General features: G+C 29.0%; 1 protein-coding gene across 1 annotated transcript in view; it reads left to right on the forward strand.

Moving 5' to 3' along the window:
* Window positions 1-5136, forward strand: part of LOC129976756 (AP-4 complex accessory subunit tepsin-like) — a 28842-nt gene extending 23706 nt beyond the window's left edge. The window contains exons 11-13 of the mRNA XM_056090487.1: window positions 2774-2852; window positions 3462-3605; window positions 5033-5136. Coding sequence (XP_055946462.1) covers window positions 2774-2852; window positions 3462-3605; window positions 5033-5122 — 313 coding nt within the window. The 3' untranslated portion in view covers window positions 5123-5136. The remainder of the gene's footprint in view (window positions 1-2773; window positions 2853-3461; window positions 3606-5032) is intronic.
* The last annotated feature ends 10646 nt before the right edge of the window (window positions 5137-15782 follow it).

Here is a 15782-nt window from a genome sequence, read left to right on the forward strand (position 1 = left end):
TTATTTGTTTTTACAGACTTAGAAAACTATTATTAGATTATAGGTATATTGTGTATTAGGATTTATTTGATTTAAAGATTTGATATTTTAAAAAAAATGAACATACAGGAATGAATTAAATTTTACACAGTTCAGAAATATACACAAGATATTATGTAACAACTTTTAAGTATTCCGTGGGACTTCAGTGATTGCACAATACATGCTGACCAATTACTTAAATTATACCCATATACATTGATTATCTTAATATTACTTCATTTATAAAAACTACCGTTTCAGATTCAATTATAAATAAGCTGCCTTAATATCTGCAGAATATGCATTTTTTTTTCTTAATAAAGCAAATTTCTTAAATTATTATTCAGCTCTTGAAAAAAAATTCAGTTTGTCGAAATTTATTTCAATAATAATATTTTTTTTATTGTTTAATGAGTAAAATTATTAATTAGAAATGTAATACTTATTTAAGAATGTTATTTAATTAAGTCAGATTGCAAAGAAATATTATTTCCATACCTTCGTCTATACTATGAATTTAGATATTGGTAATATTTTGATTCCAGTCTTGTCAAGATTTTAATTTGTTGGGGTTACAATTCAGATTACACACTCTGACAAAGAACAGATAGTCAGTTATGTTAAACAAATGATGAAACCATAATGTAAGTGTCAAAGCTTGAATTTCTGTGCACTTCATCCAGCATTTACAAAATTTTCTGCTAAGGACTCTTTTTATGTCAGTAAGGCAATCATTTTTTTTTTATATAAACATAAAATATCAATTAAATAAATCATTTATATAAATGATGGAAACTTGAAATCTTGAAATCTGTCTAAGAGTACCTAATAAATCTGCCTATCAGAAGTGAAATAAAAATTACCTTTTACTATTTATTTGCAATCAAAAATTGTCAGATAAGATTTTTGATACATCCTAAATAGTTCTATATAAATCCCTAACAAGGTTTTAGGTTGTTGTCTCCCTATGCTAAATAAAAATTTATGAGAGGTATTTTTGCATTTCATTATTAAATATAATATAACATGCGTAGGTGTATATAATATTAATCCTTTTTCTAAGCATAGAGTAAACTTTAGTCTAATTTTTTCCTCTGTTTTTCTTTCTGTTCAACTTATTTTATCGTAACTAAAACATTATTATCTGAGATGGCAATTTTTTGGATTATTTTAATCATGAGAATTATTTGAATTTCTTATGTAAAATTCCTTATTAATACTTTACTCGCGTTTATGGTGTAGCTTTTTGTAAGTTATATTCCCCGTTCTATTATAAATAAATTATATAGAATAATTGTATATTCATAATCTTGCAGGGACCTGGCTAATTTTTGCAGCTGGTTATTTTAAAAGTTTTTAATAAATTTTTCGTAAAAATAATTTTCTAGTTTAAAATTTTCTAAAAATTCTGTAAAAAATGTTTTTAAGGTTCAGTTTCTGAATTTATTTATAATGGAATTGTTTTATTATTTTTTCTGATCAAATATTTCTAACCACTTAAAAAAATCAGTGCTGGTTTCTTCAAAAATAAATTGTTTTTAGAGCTTTATTATATATATATATATGTATGTACGTATGTGTGTGTGTAAAACATGATATAATATAAAATAAAATTATGTGCAAGTTTTGACATGTTGAATTAAATACTGATATTTTCCCACTTCTATGTTTAAAATTCTAACAGAAGTTTTTCTGCTAATTTTATTTTTGGGAAAAATACACTTCAGTTGAGTCAAATATACAAATAAACATGTTCAAATTTACATATGAACTGCATATGAACTTTTATTTGTGTAAAAGATTATTGTGATTTATTTGTTTAAATGATAACCAACTTGATATGAAAGTGCCTAATTTTAAATAACAAGGAAAATTAAAAAACAACCCCAACTGGGATGCAGTGTTACTAATTTTTGTTTCATATGAAATTGTTGACTATGTCACCAATGGTGGACAGCCCTCTTTCATTTTTATTTCATATTGGAAAAGTGATTTAAACTTAATGAGCTGAACTTCTAAATTTGATAACTTTAGTGAAAATGATCTGAATGAAAACACTGCACATTTTCTAAGTGTAAAAATTGCAATAGAATTTTCCAGCTGCAACCGCCATGTTCTTATAGTCAAATGTGACTTTTGCACCAGTAAACCATATACAAACAACCAGCAATTATTATATCAATTAAAAAAATATTCATTTCGTATGAAAGCTCACAATCTCTTAAATACATAGTCAATGCCTTTTCCCCTTTTCAATTTTTGAAAGAAGTTTCAAAAACACTATTTCGCTGTATATTTTCAATGAAAGAAATCAGAACTAAGTTTCCCTGTTAACTAACAGGAAGTCAATTTCAACAATTTATTTCAAAATGAAAGCTTATGATGTTAAGATACATTAACAGAAGTTCATTTTCTAGAATTATAGCAAAATAAAATCTCTAGTGCTCAGTTTTGACAATTAGATCAACTGGCAATTAATTTTGCTACTTATCTGTATTGCAATCCATTTGGTATGCTTTATGTATATTGTATAAGTATGATTAAAAGAGGACTTCCGTTTTGAGTGTTAAAATGTGGTCATCAAAATTGGTGAGAATTGCTGAATGAATGCTTAGGATTGGACATCTGTGCACCAAAAATAGATAATTACATTTCTCCTCAGTTATTTTACATAAAAATTGTGTATAGACAGTGTGGTTTCTAAACTTGTGTAATTTTTATTAAGGCAGTTGAAATAATTTTGTTTTTTCAGATGTTCATCATTAAACTGTGACAAAGTGCTTAGTTTTCTTGTTGAAAAATTATCAGAAAATGAGGAAAATGTTCAATTGGTAACAATGTGTTTTCATTTCTTATGCTCTCTCCTTCTGTGTGATATATATATATATATATAAGTTTTATGACCTTAAATATTGATTTCGTAGCTGATTTTATAATAACTTCAAATGATATTTATTCATTTAAAAGGAATCTTTAATGTTAATGAATATTTGTTTCTTTTTTATTCATTTTATGATAGTAAATTATTGTTTTTCCACTACTATTTGTTTAAAAGATTAAATTTGAAAATCAATGTATAATTTGAATATGGATCTAAAGTGGGAATTTAAAATATGCATAATTTATCTAAGTATAAAAAATGTTCAATAAATTAAATATATAATTTTATTATTATATTTTAATACTCTTAACATTTTACATTTTTTTTTCAAGAATTAAATAATTGAAGGGATAAACTATTGAGAGTAAGATTTTATATACATTAAAAAATATTTAATTTTTGAAAAGATTTTAATTATTGTAAAGTATCTATGATTCCATGATATTTTGCAATTTGAAGTTGTTATTATTTTTAGTTATGGATATTTCTATAAAGGCATTCTTTAGACAGAAAATTTTTAAGGCATTTCTTTTGATATAAAAATTTCTCTTTATTTTAGAGAGCTTTGGTTTTTATGGAATATTTATTGTTCCATGACATTATCACCTTGGAGTCATTGCTGAAAATTGTTCTTCCTTCTTTGAAGGAACTAAATGAAAAAGAAGATGAAATTCCTACTGCAGTTAAAGTCAAAGCCAAAAAGGTGATTACTATTTCATAAATTCATATCTTTCTCTTGTAATTCATCTGAAAAATTCTTTTTCTTGTAAGAATTATAATTGCTAGTTCTAGTTTTAAGTTTCATTTTGAGTTTTTATTCTTATTCAAATTAAATGTTCTTTTATTCTTATTTATAGTTTTTACTTATCCTATTTTAAATCTATTTTTTTAAAATTTCATTTGATTTTTCAATCCTTATTGAAGCAAGAGTTAAAAATTTTAGAAGGCACTGAAGATAGTTTTATTCTTTGACATAATTTTTAATAATTCACAGAAAAAAAATAGCTAGTTGTATTGCATTTGTATTCCTTTAGAAAAAAATAATGATTTAATTCTTTGATATTTACTGTTATGGCTTGGATATTGTTATGGGGCCAGGAATTGTAAAAATATATTTTTACAAAGTTATTTTCAGATTGTCCTAAACATTTCAAAGAAAGTAATTGTTAATTTTTAAAAAGTAAAATTGGCCAAAAGTATTTGTTACAAATGCAACACTTTTTGAGAGTGTTATTTTTTCGTGTCAATAAAAGATAGTATCAAATAATTGATTGAGATAGATAGATTGCACATTAAAAAATTCTAATTACATAAGTTTTGAGGAGTAATTAATATACCAAGGCAGTTAAATTATGTGTCTGCTAATCCTTTTTTTTCAATTCATTTAATTATATTTAATAATTGAATGAAAAATTGTTAATACAATTGTAGTGTTGGGCAGGTATACTGAAATAAATAATTTTTTGCAATAAAACATGTTGTTACAAATTCAGTGAATAATCTTAGCAATAGGCTGTTTGTTGTGAATTAAAAAAAAAATGATATTGACAAAAAATGAACATTTGATAAAATATGCAGCATAAGTTTAGCAGAATATAAATTTTCAGTGGTATAGCACAGTATTATGTCTTTGGGAATTTGTATTCTACTCAATCTTTGCTGTATATTTTAATATTACCAGTTGTACGCAACATACTAAATAAAATATAGTCTAGAAAGCTTTTTAAATATTTTAAAAAAAAAGGGCTCAAAGGATTTGCCTTATGAAGTAATGTTTTCTGTGTTGTTATTCATATGTTATTTTTTTGTTTTATTATTATTTTATATTCCTTTGAATTTGCAATGCCCACATCATTTTTATGCATATGCCTGTTTTTTTTTTCTGTTTAATTCTCCGATAGATCCCCATTACTTAACCCTCTCTTGCATTGATAAATTCATTTTAAAATGATTTTTTACCCTGCATGTCTGACTTCTTAAAGTATGTAAATGATCGTTTTGGATACCCTGTATTGCCCTATATTTTATTTATTAAATTTAGATTTTTAAAAAAAATGCATTTTAATTTATTTTAAAATTTTCTATTATGCTCTATACTATGAAATTTATATTATATTTATTTATTTGCAGATAATCTTAATTATTGAAAATTTAAATAGAATTTGCCAACAACGACAGTCAAAACAACTTGCAGATACTTTGATTCCTTGCAACAGCTAATGAATATGAAATAAGTATAAACATATATATATATATATATATATATATATATATATATATATCAAAATGCATTATATGTATAATAATGTAAATAAAAAAAAATGTTGACTAAAATTTTGTTTAAAAAATTTTTTTTATTTTGATTATATTTTAACACATAAGTTTGTTGCTAAATAAAGATTTAAATTATGATCAGATTACTGGAAGCATATCTATATATATAAAACGCTAACATTCGTGGCAAAAAAATCATTCTTTTGTCTTATTGCCAATGGTATTAATCAAACATAAACAAACTATCATAGGAATTCCAGATTGCTTCATTGAACGTTTGTACGGTTGCATTGAATTTATCGCTCTACTTAGATGATAAATGGAGCTGCAAAATATTATTGGAAATGTTCTGAATGGGCTCATTCTGTCTAAAAAGTCCATTCAGGGAGAGGAAAAAGTTTATAAAAGAAATCAGGGAACATGCTTCAAACAAAGCTTAATCGAGTGCAAATATAGGCTTTGTTGTCGGCAGATGAGTTATTGCCATGACTTGCCTACAAAAATGGATATCCAAACCTTTCAAAACAATTACTTTAGATTCAAAGACTGAACACGGTGTCTTATTAATGATGTCAATTTGATTTCTGTATAATTCCCCTCTCCCTTAATTTAAATTTTTAAAAAAAATTGAATTTGATACACAATCTGTTTTTGAATTTTACGATGGAATTGGAATTCATCTATCAAAACATTCGATCGTCTGCTTTTGCAATTATTAGTAAGATTTTCACTTCCTCTTTTATTTTGCTCATATACATTTTTTTTTAATTTGCAGTAAACTAACTTGTTTGATTTCATGTTTTTCAGTTGTATCAAATAACAAGGTGAAATTTTTTAAAAAAAACCCATTCCATATTAATCATTTAACATCCAAAAAAAAATCAATAATCTAGGCACACAAGTTAGTTAGTAAAGGTGGCTGGTTTCTATTATTTCACAAGGACTGATGTATAGATAAATTAGCACCGTTTGAGCAGTGTAAATCGTGACCTGTTGGTATGGTCTTGGTTTCATGGCATGAAATGTCTGAAGAACATTTTTAATTCTTCTGAACATTCACAATTTATGTAAATTTGATATTCTTAATATTTAGTTACGAGTTAAGTGTTCTTGCATTTGAAGAAGTTTTGGCATAGGTATCATGAATCATCTGACTCCAGGTCAAATAGCTTAGGATGATTTTATTAGATCATTTGTATCTTTATAAATCTTATAAAATATGAAGCTACAAGCAATATATAGACATCCTTGTTCTTTATTTAGGAGTACAGATATAGGATTTTTGCCTTATGTTTACAAAGACATTTTTTTAAAATCAATTTTCAGTTTTTAAAAATTCATATCTATGTATTGGTATGGGTTAACTTTTGTCAAGAATTTAGAATTTGCTGAATCTCTCATATGATCTTTGGAGAGTTTTGGGCGATTAATCCATGACATGCGGTTAATAGTATCCGAAAATCCAATTTGTGTTTTAGACGCATTTTTTTCAATCGATTGAAACAAAAATTATACCAATTACAATTATGATTACAAAACCACATACCAAATTTGATATATTTAAGTCATTGCATTTTTGAGTTAACTTGTTTACATGTTTGTAAAAGAACAGGCTGACAACCGATTTCTTGTTGGATTTGCTGAAAATTTGATATGTGGTCTGCTATAGATTTTAGAGAGATATTTATGCCGAATTTTATCCATCTAGCTCTCTGCTTTTTGTAATTCTCGTGTTAATTTATATTCGAACAGCTAAACAGACTGACTTTCTCTAAATTGATTTTGTTCAAAATTTGATAGATATTTACAAACGTGGTACAAAGGCCATGTACCACATGCCACCCGTCTAGCTGAAAGCAGAGAGCGACAGACAGACGGTCAGACATTTTCCAGAAACATATTTTTTGAATTCTCAGAGGTCTACAGTATTCTTCAAAATTTCATGTTTGAATTTTATGACAATTGCAATAGTTTCTCCTTGCATGCTTCATAATAAGCGAAAGTGTAAAAAAATTGCACACTTCTTCTTCTGGATCAGTAGGATCTTCTCCATCTTGTTCATAATCATTTCTAACTGCGTTTTCAATAGTGGTTACATTCGGAATGATGCAGTTGAACTTAACTGCATGACATAAGAGAGAATAAAATTACATGCGTTTTACTTGCTATTCTGTTGAAATATAACAACACTTTTATCTACTTTTTTTGTCATATGTCGAAAATCCCCTTGTTACTAGTCTAATTACTATTGATCTGTAGATATAAAGTACAGAAAAAAATCAGCAAAATTATTAAACTGAAATATTTTCTTGCATTATACTGTACCGCATACTATATTTTATATGGTATAAAAAATCGCTGCATTGTCTGTGACCTTAATGAATTCAATTGTAAAAGACATTCTTTCCTTAGGGAACTGAAAAGCTGATTTTTCTCATTTCAATTATTTCCTACTCTTTGGCTTTTATTTTACCATTTTGTTATTACTATGCAATCTTATTGTTTCTGATATTTTCTATAATATGATGCCATTCACATGGGTTGGAAATTTAAATGCTTTAATCGATTAATTGATAGTTAAATTCTGAAAATAAGTTTAAGGCATAAAATAATGATTTTTCATGAAGTTTCTGCAAATGAAAGAAATGTGAAAACTTTACTGCATCAAGAAGTGAGTGCAAAAACAAATTCCGTCTTTTCAAACATGAGACATTAATTGAAAAAGTGTAAAATAGTTCGCCAACAGGTGGCGTGACAAGAATAAATTACGTCAGGAATTAAAGTATTGGATCACCTTCGTCTTATTTTATTTTAAAAAGCAAAATGAACTCCCTAACTTCGTAGGATATTTTTAGTTTCTTCTCCTCAGCCACTGCTGATAAGAGTTTTAACGTGGTTGGATTTAAGTATGCTACGCTATTAAGGAAATTAGCTGATTTTTGTCTCCTAAAATATTTAATATGTCGAAAAATTATGATCGTATTTTTACGTGCTTGTAAAGGATTACTCAAACTGTGGCAGAGAGTTTCGTAGAAAAATATGATACTCTCCTCATCTCCAGAAGTTGTAATTTATATATTTATTTCAGTTTGTACCGAATTATTTTGCCTTTTTTTCTTTATGCGTATCCTAAAACTTTTAAATAAATGCAGTATAACCTCGTTTTTACTTTCCTTTGACCTTTCATTGGTCTCCCTCAAATAATTCATATTTAGAATGTATTATAATCCGAATGAATGTTTGTGCCATAAGATTATTGTAATTATTGAATGTATTCAGATTGTACTTGAAATAATTTATATTCAGAATGAATGTATTATTTTATATTCAGAATGTTTTAAAATCCACAAAATTACTTTTATGAACATTTCTACTTCTCACTGTTTACATTAAATTATTCAATTACAAAGATCGAAAAACAAAGCTTAATAGTATTATAAACTAAAAAAAGAATTCGAATAATAATGGCAACATCTTTGGAAGGAAATAAAAATGATTTCGATATTTTTTTATGAGCCTGAATGGCAGATAGAAGAGATAAACAATTAGCGAAACAAATAGAAATCCGTTTTGTATGGCATATTTCAGTAGATAGTGGTAAATGTGGCTTTCATCTGAAATAAATGTTTGTTAATATTGTAAATTGTATATATTGTATTATTTATTTATTTTTTTTGCATTAAGAGGAAAGATATGTGTTGAATCTTAAGTGATTTATTATCTGTTCTAAGATAAACAAATTAAAAGTACAGTGCACTCCCGAGTATCCGGTTCGCGACTACCCGGTTTTCGTACTATCCGTCCTTGTTTTCTGTTATAGTAATTAAAGGCAGGAACTAGGAAGGCAAAGGCGTTGCATTGGCAACATTGCCAAGGCATCGAAAGCGGGCGTCTGCTACGATCCTCCTACATGCCATGTGCAAAATTGGACAGGAAAAAGCAGGGTTCTGCTCGTTGTTCATTGTTCCGTCAGTGTGTAACGGACCTCAATTGTTGCCGTTGGTCCTGATTATAACTGCACAGTACGTACAGTATTTGTAAATTGTACTTAGAGCGTTTAAATGTTTTTCTAAGTGTACCACAGTGAAAATTTCAAAATGAATGATGGATGTGACTTTGGAGGAGAAATTACGCCCTATACAGCGACTAGACTCTGGTATAACAGCAAAGAATGTAGCTCCGGAGTTATATAAACATATATAAATTACCAGTAGAGAGCCTCCTATTTTAACTCGATACGTTACCGGCAACTGCTTCTTGCATTCACCAGGCTGCTGCCATGTCCACATTCTACTTGGCTTGAGATAAATGGAGGCCTTAGTACTCAATAAGAAGCGATACAAGACGTATCATAACAGTTAGTTTAATATAAAAACTTTATCTTTTTGCATTGGCGGGCAAAGAAATGAGTTCATAAAACTCCAGCCTATCTGGCTTTTTTGTTATTCGGCCTGCCCTTCCGCTACATTGGACCGGGTACTAGAGTGTGTACTGTATATATTAACTACCTTTCTCCTGGTCATGGAGAGCAGAATAACAAAAGGAGAGTAGCATCAGAAAGTAATCCACTCTGGATATTTATATGAGAATGAAATTCTGTACAATATTAATATTGTGCGTTTGTGAAACAATTACCTTTATTTTCTTTCCGAACAGTTTTGACTTGGATTTTCACTTGCGTACTGTTTAAATCCCCCATTCCTCTACTTCCTTGAAAAGTGTAAAGGCAGGGTAATAATCATTCTTTCAGTGTGTTTTTTAACCTCTTCGCCTTCCGTAACGCGTCTAGCGCGTTCAAGTGAAACTTCTGCAGGGCGGCCGTAACGCGTTTCAAGCGTTCTTTTAGAGTTTAAAACTTTTTTTAAATGTTTACTTGTTTGAGTTTTTATTTTTGTTTGTTCTAATGAGGCGAAAAACAGAGAACTGCTGGGGAGATATTTTCGCGGACGGGAGAGGAAGGCGAAAGGGTTAATGTTTTTAGGGTTGAATGTGTATAACTTTTAAAAACATAAATGAATGATGTGCTTTTTTTTTTTTACGTTTATATTGTGTATTTTTTTGTCGTTTATTTTGTGATGAATTGTTCTTTGTGTGTCCATTTAATGTTGTCTATTTTGTACTTTACGGCATTGCAGAAAATCTAATAACTTAGATTAGCGCGCATTCTCAAATAAATGAATAAATTAATTTCCTTAATATTACAAAGCATAAAGTCTGTAATTAATAGTCTTGTTAATAGTTACATATATCTTGTGGTAAATAAAATTTGATTTTGAGCTCCAACATTCATTTGCATGTCTGGCGATTTATGAATTACTAGCCGCCTTTGGCGACCAGCCGGTTCGCCAGTATTACCGCTAGCTAAAATTTTCAATAAAATATTTTAAGTAACTGGTCTCTTAATAGATTCGCAAACAAAACATTTTTAATCTTCAAATTTTGATAGTCATACCAAACTTATACTGTCGTTTCGTTCAACTTACTATATATATTTTCCTAATTTGTTGTCATTTACAGTAAAACTTCAACTTTAATTTAAAGTGGAAATGCTGAAATTGAAATTAATATAAAGATATTTTTTAATAAAACAAAGCGTTTTATTTTATTTATCATCTTTATTGTTATTTATTTATTATTATTTTTTATTGAATATGAGTATTGCAAACAGAATCGCTCGGTATTTAAGTCTTATGTGAACTACAAATTATTTTTCATAATTTATGTAATGTCAAAAGAATAATTCCACAAAAATTTCTCAGATTCAGCATAAAATTCAGTTTTTAGTTTTGCTTTCAAAAGGATTGAAATGAAATCGATAGTAATATTTTGTTCCGGCTTATAAATATATTTAAAAAATTATGAATTCTAAATTTAATGCAGTAAGGTATCATATTCTGAGTAATATTCTGGACACACCAAATTTTAAATAAATGAATGAATGTTTCTATTTTCCACGATCGACTAAGATTTATTTATGAAGTTTTGAATGTTAAAAATTTAGAAAAACTCAACATTTTCATAATCTTAGGTCAATTAATCTTGAGAAACCTGCGCGCTGATTGGCGTATTTTCTTTGAAACGATCGATGGAAAATATAAAATTATCCTTTTTTTATTGAATAGTGATATTCAAATTTTCATAAATAAGTAATTGATTTAGTTGATTGGAATTTAACTCTTTTTATTTAAAATATTAGTGTTTCAAGAACATTTTGTTAAACGTGATTTCCACAGCAGAAGCTTTATGTAAAATCAAAAATTCGTTATTTATTGAATCAAGTTACATATAATCTTTTTCCATTTAGACCATTTTAGCAGATTTGTGTCTATTGCTAAAGGTTTACAAATTAGCTGTGTGGCCCCGATTTGAATGGATATCCTGTTCATATTAAACAAAACTTGCCTTAAAATGTAACTGATTTATTGGATTAATAATATAGAGAGTGTAAAAGATCATAAAATAATTTTTCTTGAATTTATTTTTTAGAAAAAATAATATTTCATATTTGTTTCATTTTCTACAGACGCCTGCTGAAATTTATATTTTGCAGATTTCATTTCCAAAAAGATTTAATTTATTTTTAATTGGAGCTTTAATCAATGTGATGGCAACACTTTGAAAAGAGCTAATTTTTTCCCATGACTGCAAAACGTGCTCGTGCAGCTTAAATTTTATTTTTATTTTGTAAGAAAAAAATTGTTGAAAAATATAGTTGAAATATTTATTTAAAAATTAATTAAAAATAGAAACTTAATTTTAAGGTTAAAACATTGGTATCGTTTAAAAGGCAAATTTTTGATCTTTAACTTCATTTAAAAATCTTTTTTATGTGGTAATATTTTCGGAAGTTATAGCAGAAACACGCCAAAATTTCGCTTAATTTTTAACTAAATAAAATTCTAATTAAAAATTCGAAAAAATAACCCCCAGGTGCACATTTCCGGCCTCCAAGGTATACATGTGCCAAATTTGGTAGCTGTAGGTTGAATGGTCTGGCCTGTAGAGCGCCAACACACACACATTGAGTTTTATTATAAGTATAGATAACCGATTAGGTCAGAAATTAAATTTCTTTGTCAGCATCAATTTAAATGCAAAATTTCGGCGACATACAGGGTGTTTATAAAGTCCCGGACCCATTTTGATGTTTAATAACTCATAAAATAATAAAGATATAAACACACTTATGGCATTTATTGATGGAATAACTCATATATTTTCCTTTTCAGGTTTGAATATTTTTACTTTTGTAAATATCGTCTGCGGGTGTGGTTAATTTCAGATAATTTCATTTTCCAGTCTAAATATCTGTACTTTTCTAAATATTGTCTGCTTATTAATTGCATTTTTCTCTCTTTTGTTTTTGGCAACTATTGCAATGTTATGTTTACTTTTGATGTGTTTGTTCTATGTAGTACTTTTGTATGTGATGTTTTATTCGAGAGGATATTAAGGAGAATGCATACACCACAAGAGAAAGCACAGATTTTATGGTGGTTCATAGAAATGAAATCGATAGTGCAAGCACAGAGAAATTTCAGAAGAATTTACCAAAAAGATCCTCCATCCAAAAACAGCATCTTGCGGTGGAAAAAGAATTTTCTAGAAATTGGAAGTATCGAAGATAAGAAACGTTCCAGACGTCCTTGCACAAGTGATTTTGATGTTGAGCGTGTCAGAGAGACATTTTTACTCAATCCTAGAATATCTGTGAGATCAGCGGCAACAGAATTGGATATGCCAATTTCGACGGTGTACAAGGTTATTAAGAAAAAATTAAGACTACAGGCATACAAAGTTCAAATTGTTCAAGTTTTGGAACCGAACGATAGGCCTAGGAGGATGGCCTTTGCAACAGATATGCTAAGGAGGATAGAAGATGCTGCTGATTTTCTGAAGAGCATAATGTTCTCCGAAGAAGCATCCTTTCATGTTTCTGGCATTGTTAATCGCCATAAAGTGCGGAAATGGCTCTGTGGATGCCGACATGCTTGTCGCTACCTGGCGTGAAATTGACTATCGACTTGATATTCTCCGTGCGACGAAGGGGGCACACGTGGAAGTTCATTGACAAGGGTCATGAAACTTTTTGAGTCTATTTAACCATTTATGTTATTAATTTAAATCTATCTTTATTATTTTATGAGTTATTAAACATCAAAATGGATCCGGGACTTTATAAACACCCTGTATTATTTCAATCTCGGAATTTTCAATTAATGCAATGAAGAAGAAGAAAATACGAAATATCGCAACCAACTTCAAGAAAGTGTACTGCCCAGCTGACCAAGTCAATTAGATAAAAGAATTTCACGATCATGATTTCTAATACCTAATTTCCAGATAGTTAGTTATATATATCTAAAAGGAAAAATCGTTCTTAAAAGAAGTGAAGAACACTAATTTATGCAGTTTGTGTCAATAAATGTTTCCGATAAATAACGAATTTCATATTTTTATACAGACCTTTGACCCTATGAGTCATCATTAATAAAATATTATTGAGACACTCACATTTTAAATATAAAAGGAAGACTCTCTCTATAGCGACTAAAATTGAGTGGCTAATAAATATTTTAATATTACTATCTTCAATATTTTTTTAACCACTCCATTGATTTTCTCAAAGAAGACAGCCAATCAGTGTCCATATTTTCATCAAGGCTGATTAATTTAAAATTGTGAAATTGTTGTTTGTCCTAAAATAGCGATATTCAAATCTTCATAACTCGGTCAGATCTGGTGGTAGGAAGAATTTTTTTTTTTTAAATTTAAAAGTTGGATTGCCTAGAATATTTCACCAATTATGATTCTTTATGATTAAAGGACTGTATTTAGACTTTTTCAGTATATTTATCGATTGAAATAAAAGAAAATATTATTATTTTTGTCTTTTAAATTCTTTTGAAAATAAACTAAAAGCGGAATTTTATGGCGAATCAAAGAAATTTTTATTGAATATTATTTTGAGACATTATTTAAATTATTAAAAAAAATATTCTCTAGTGTATACATAAGACTTCAATGCCGAATGACTCAGTTTTCTGTACTCATATTTTTGAAAAACATTCTTGGTTTCAGCAAAGTAGTATTAAATATTAGTACAGGGTGGTCAAAAAAAAACTTCCCCTATATATGAAGCCCTAGCGGCCTATCCGCTCGACCAATCGAACCAAAATTTCAGACATGGTTGTTTGAAGGTATGTGCTGGAGATTGTGATGATTCTAAACAACGCAGAGCTCAAGGTTACGGTTATAGTGAGAGAATTTTGAAATTTTCGAATGGCAACACCCACTTTTTCCTTGCGCAAATTGATCAGTGTATTGAAAAACCACAAATGACGTTGGAACGATTAGCGTGTGACGAAAATTGCCGGCGTAAAGCATTTGCAAAGAAGAGCATTATAAAGGACTAATGACAATACAGAGAGGAAAGAAAAAAAAAAAGCTTTTATTGGAGTGGAAAGTTATAATTACAGGTTTTCAACATGTTCGCCTTCGCAGGTGACAACGCATTGCATTCGGAAGATTGTGGACAACAATGTCGAACGTAACATGAAAGAAGGAATCTGCATAACTTCACGCGTGTTATTACATCTTGCAATTCTGACACATCTCCTGGACCAAGCGTGTACACCTTAGATTTCAGATAAACCCAGAAGCAGAAATCCATAGAAGTGTGGTCGGGGATCGCGGTGGCCACGAAACCTCAAAGTTATGAGAGAGGACTCTATCACCAAAGTGTTGTTACAGCACTGATCGAACACATTGGGTGACGTGTTGAGGAGCCCCATCTTGCATCCATACAATGCCACTAATGACATTTCGTTGCTACTGTTTAACCCTGTGAATTATGCAAGGTGCGTCAAAGCTCCTGCTCTCAGTGTTGTCATTAGTCCTTTATAATGCTCTTCTTTGTAAATGATTTACGCCGCTAATTTTCGTCACACGCTAATCGTTCCAATTCCATTTGTGGTTTTTCAATACGCTAATCAATTTGCGCAAGGACAAAGTGGGTGTTGCCATTGAAAATTTCGAAATTCTCTCACTGTAACCGTAACCGTGAGCTCTGCGTTGTTTAAAATCATCACAATCTCCAGCGCATACCTTCAAACAACCATGTCTGAAATTTTGGTTCGATTGGTTGAGCGGATAGGCCGCTAGGGTTTCATATATAGGGGAAGTTTTTTTTTGACCACCCTGTATATAATATTAGTATTTTGTATTAAATGAAGTTTAATTTATACCGCTTCAATTTAAAGTTCAAATTTTACAGGAGCTGACAGATCAGAGAGTACGATGAACAAAATGGATCATAAGACTTCCATAATATTATGAGTTAAATAACGATCAAAATCTTAAGTTTAAAAATATTTTGTTGAAGAAGCTATTTAGAGACTGAGTTACATAAATTATTTAATTAAAATTTTATCGAACATTAAACCTGGCAAAAAAGCTGGGAGCCACAAGCGGCTAGTAATTAAAAGTTCGATTATATTCGGCTGAGCAGATTTTTTTTCCGAGCAATCAGAAACAATTTTTTACAGTAACCCTGTATTTGAACTGAATTTAGTTTTATTTTTTGAATATCTGCAATTGATATTTG

Source organism: Argiope bruennichi, chromosome 7 (genome assembly GCF_947563725.1).
Source record: "Argiope bruennichi chromosome 7, qqArgBrue1.1, whole genome shotgun sequence".
Taxonomy (NCBI): domain Eukaryota; kingdom Metazoa; phylum Arthropoda; class Arachnida; order Araneae; family Araneidae; genus Argiope; species Argiope bruennichi.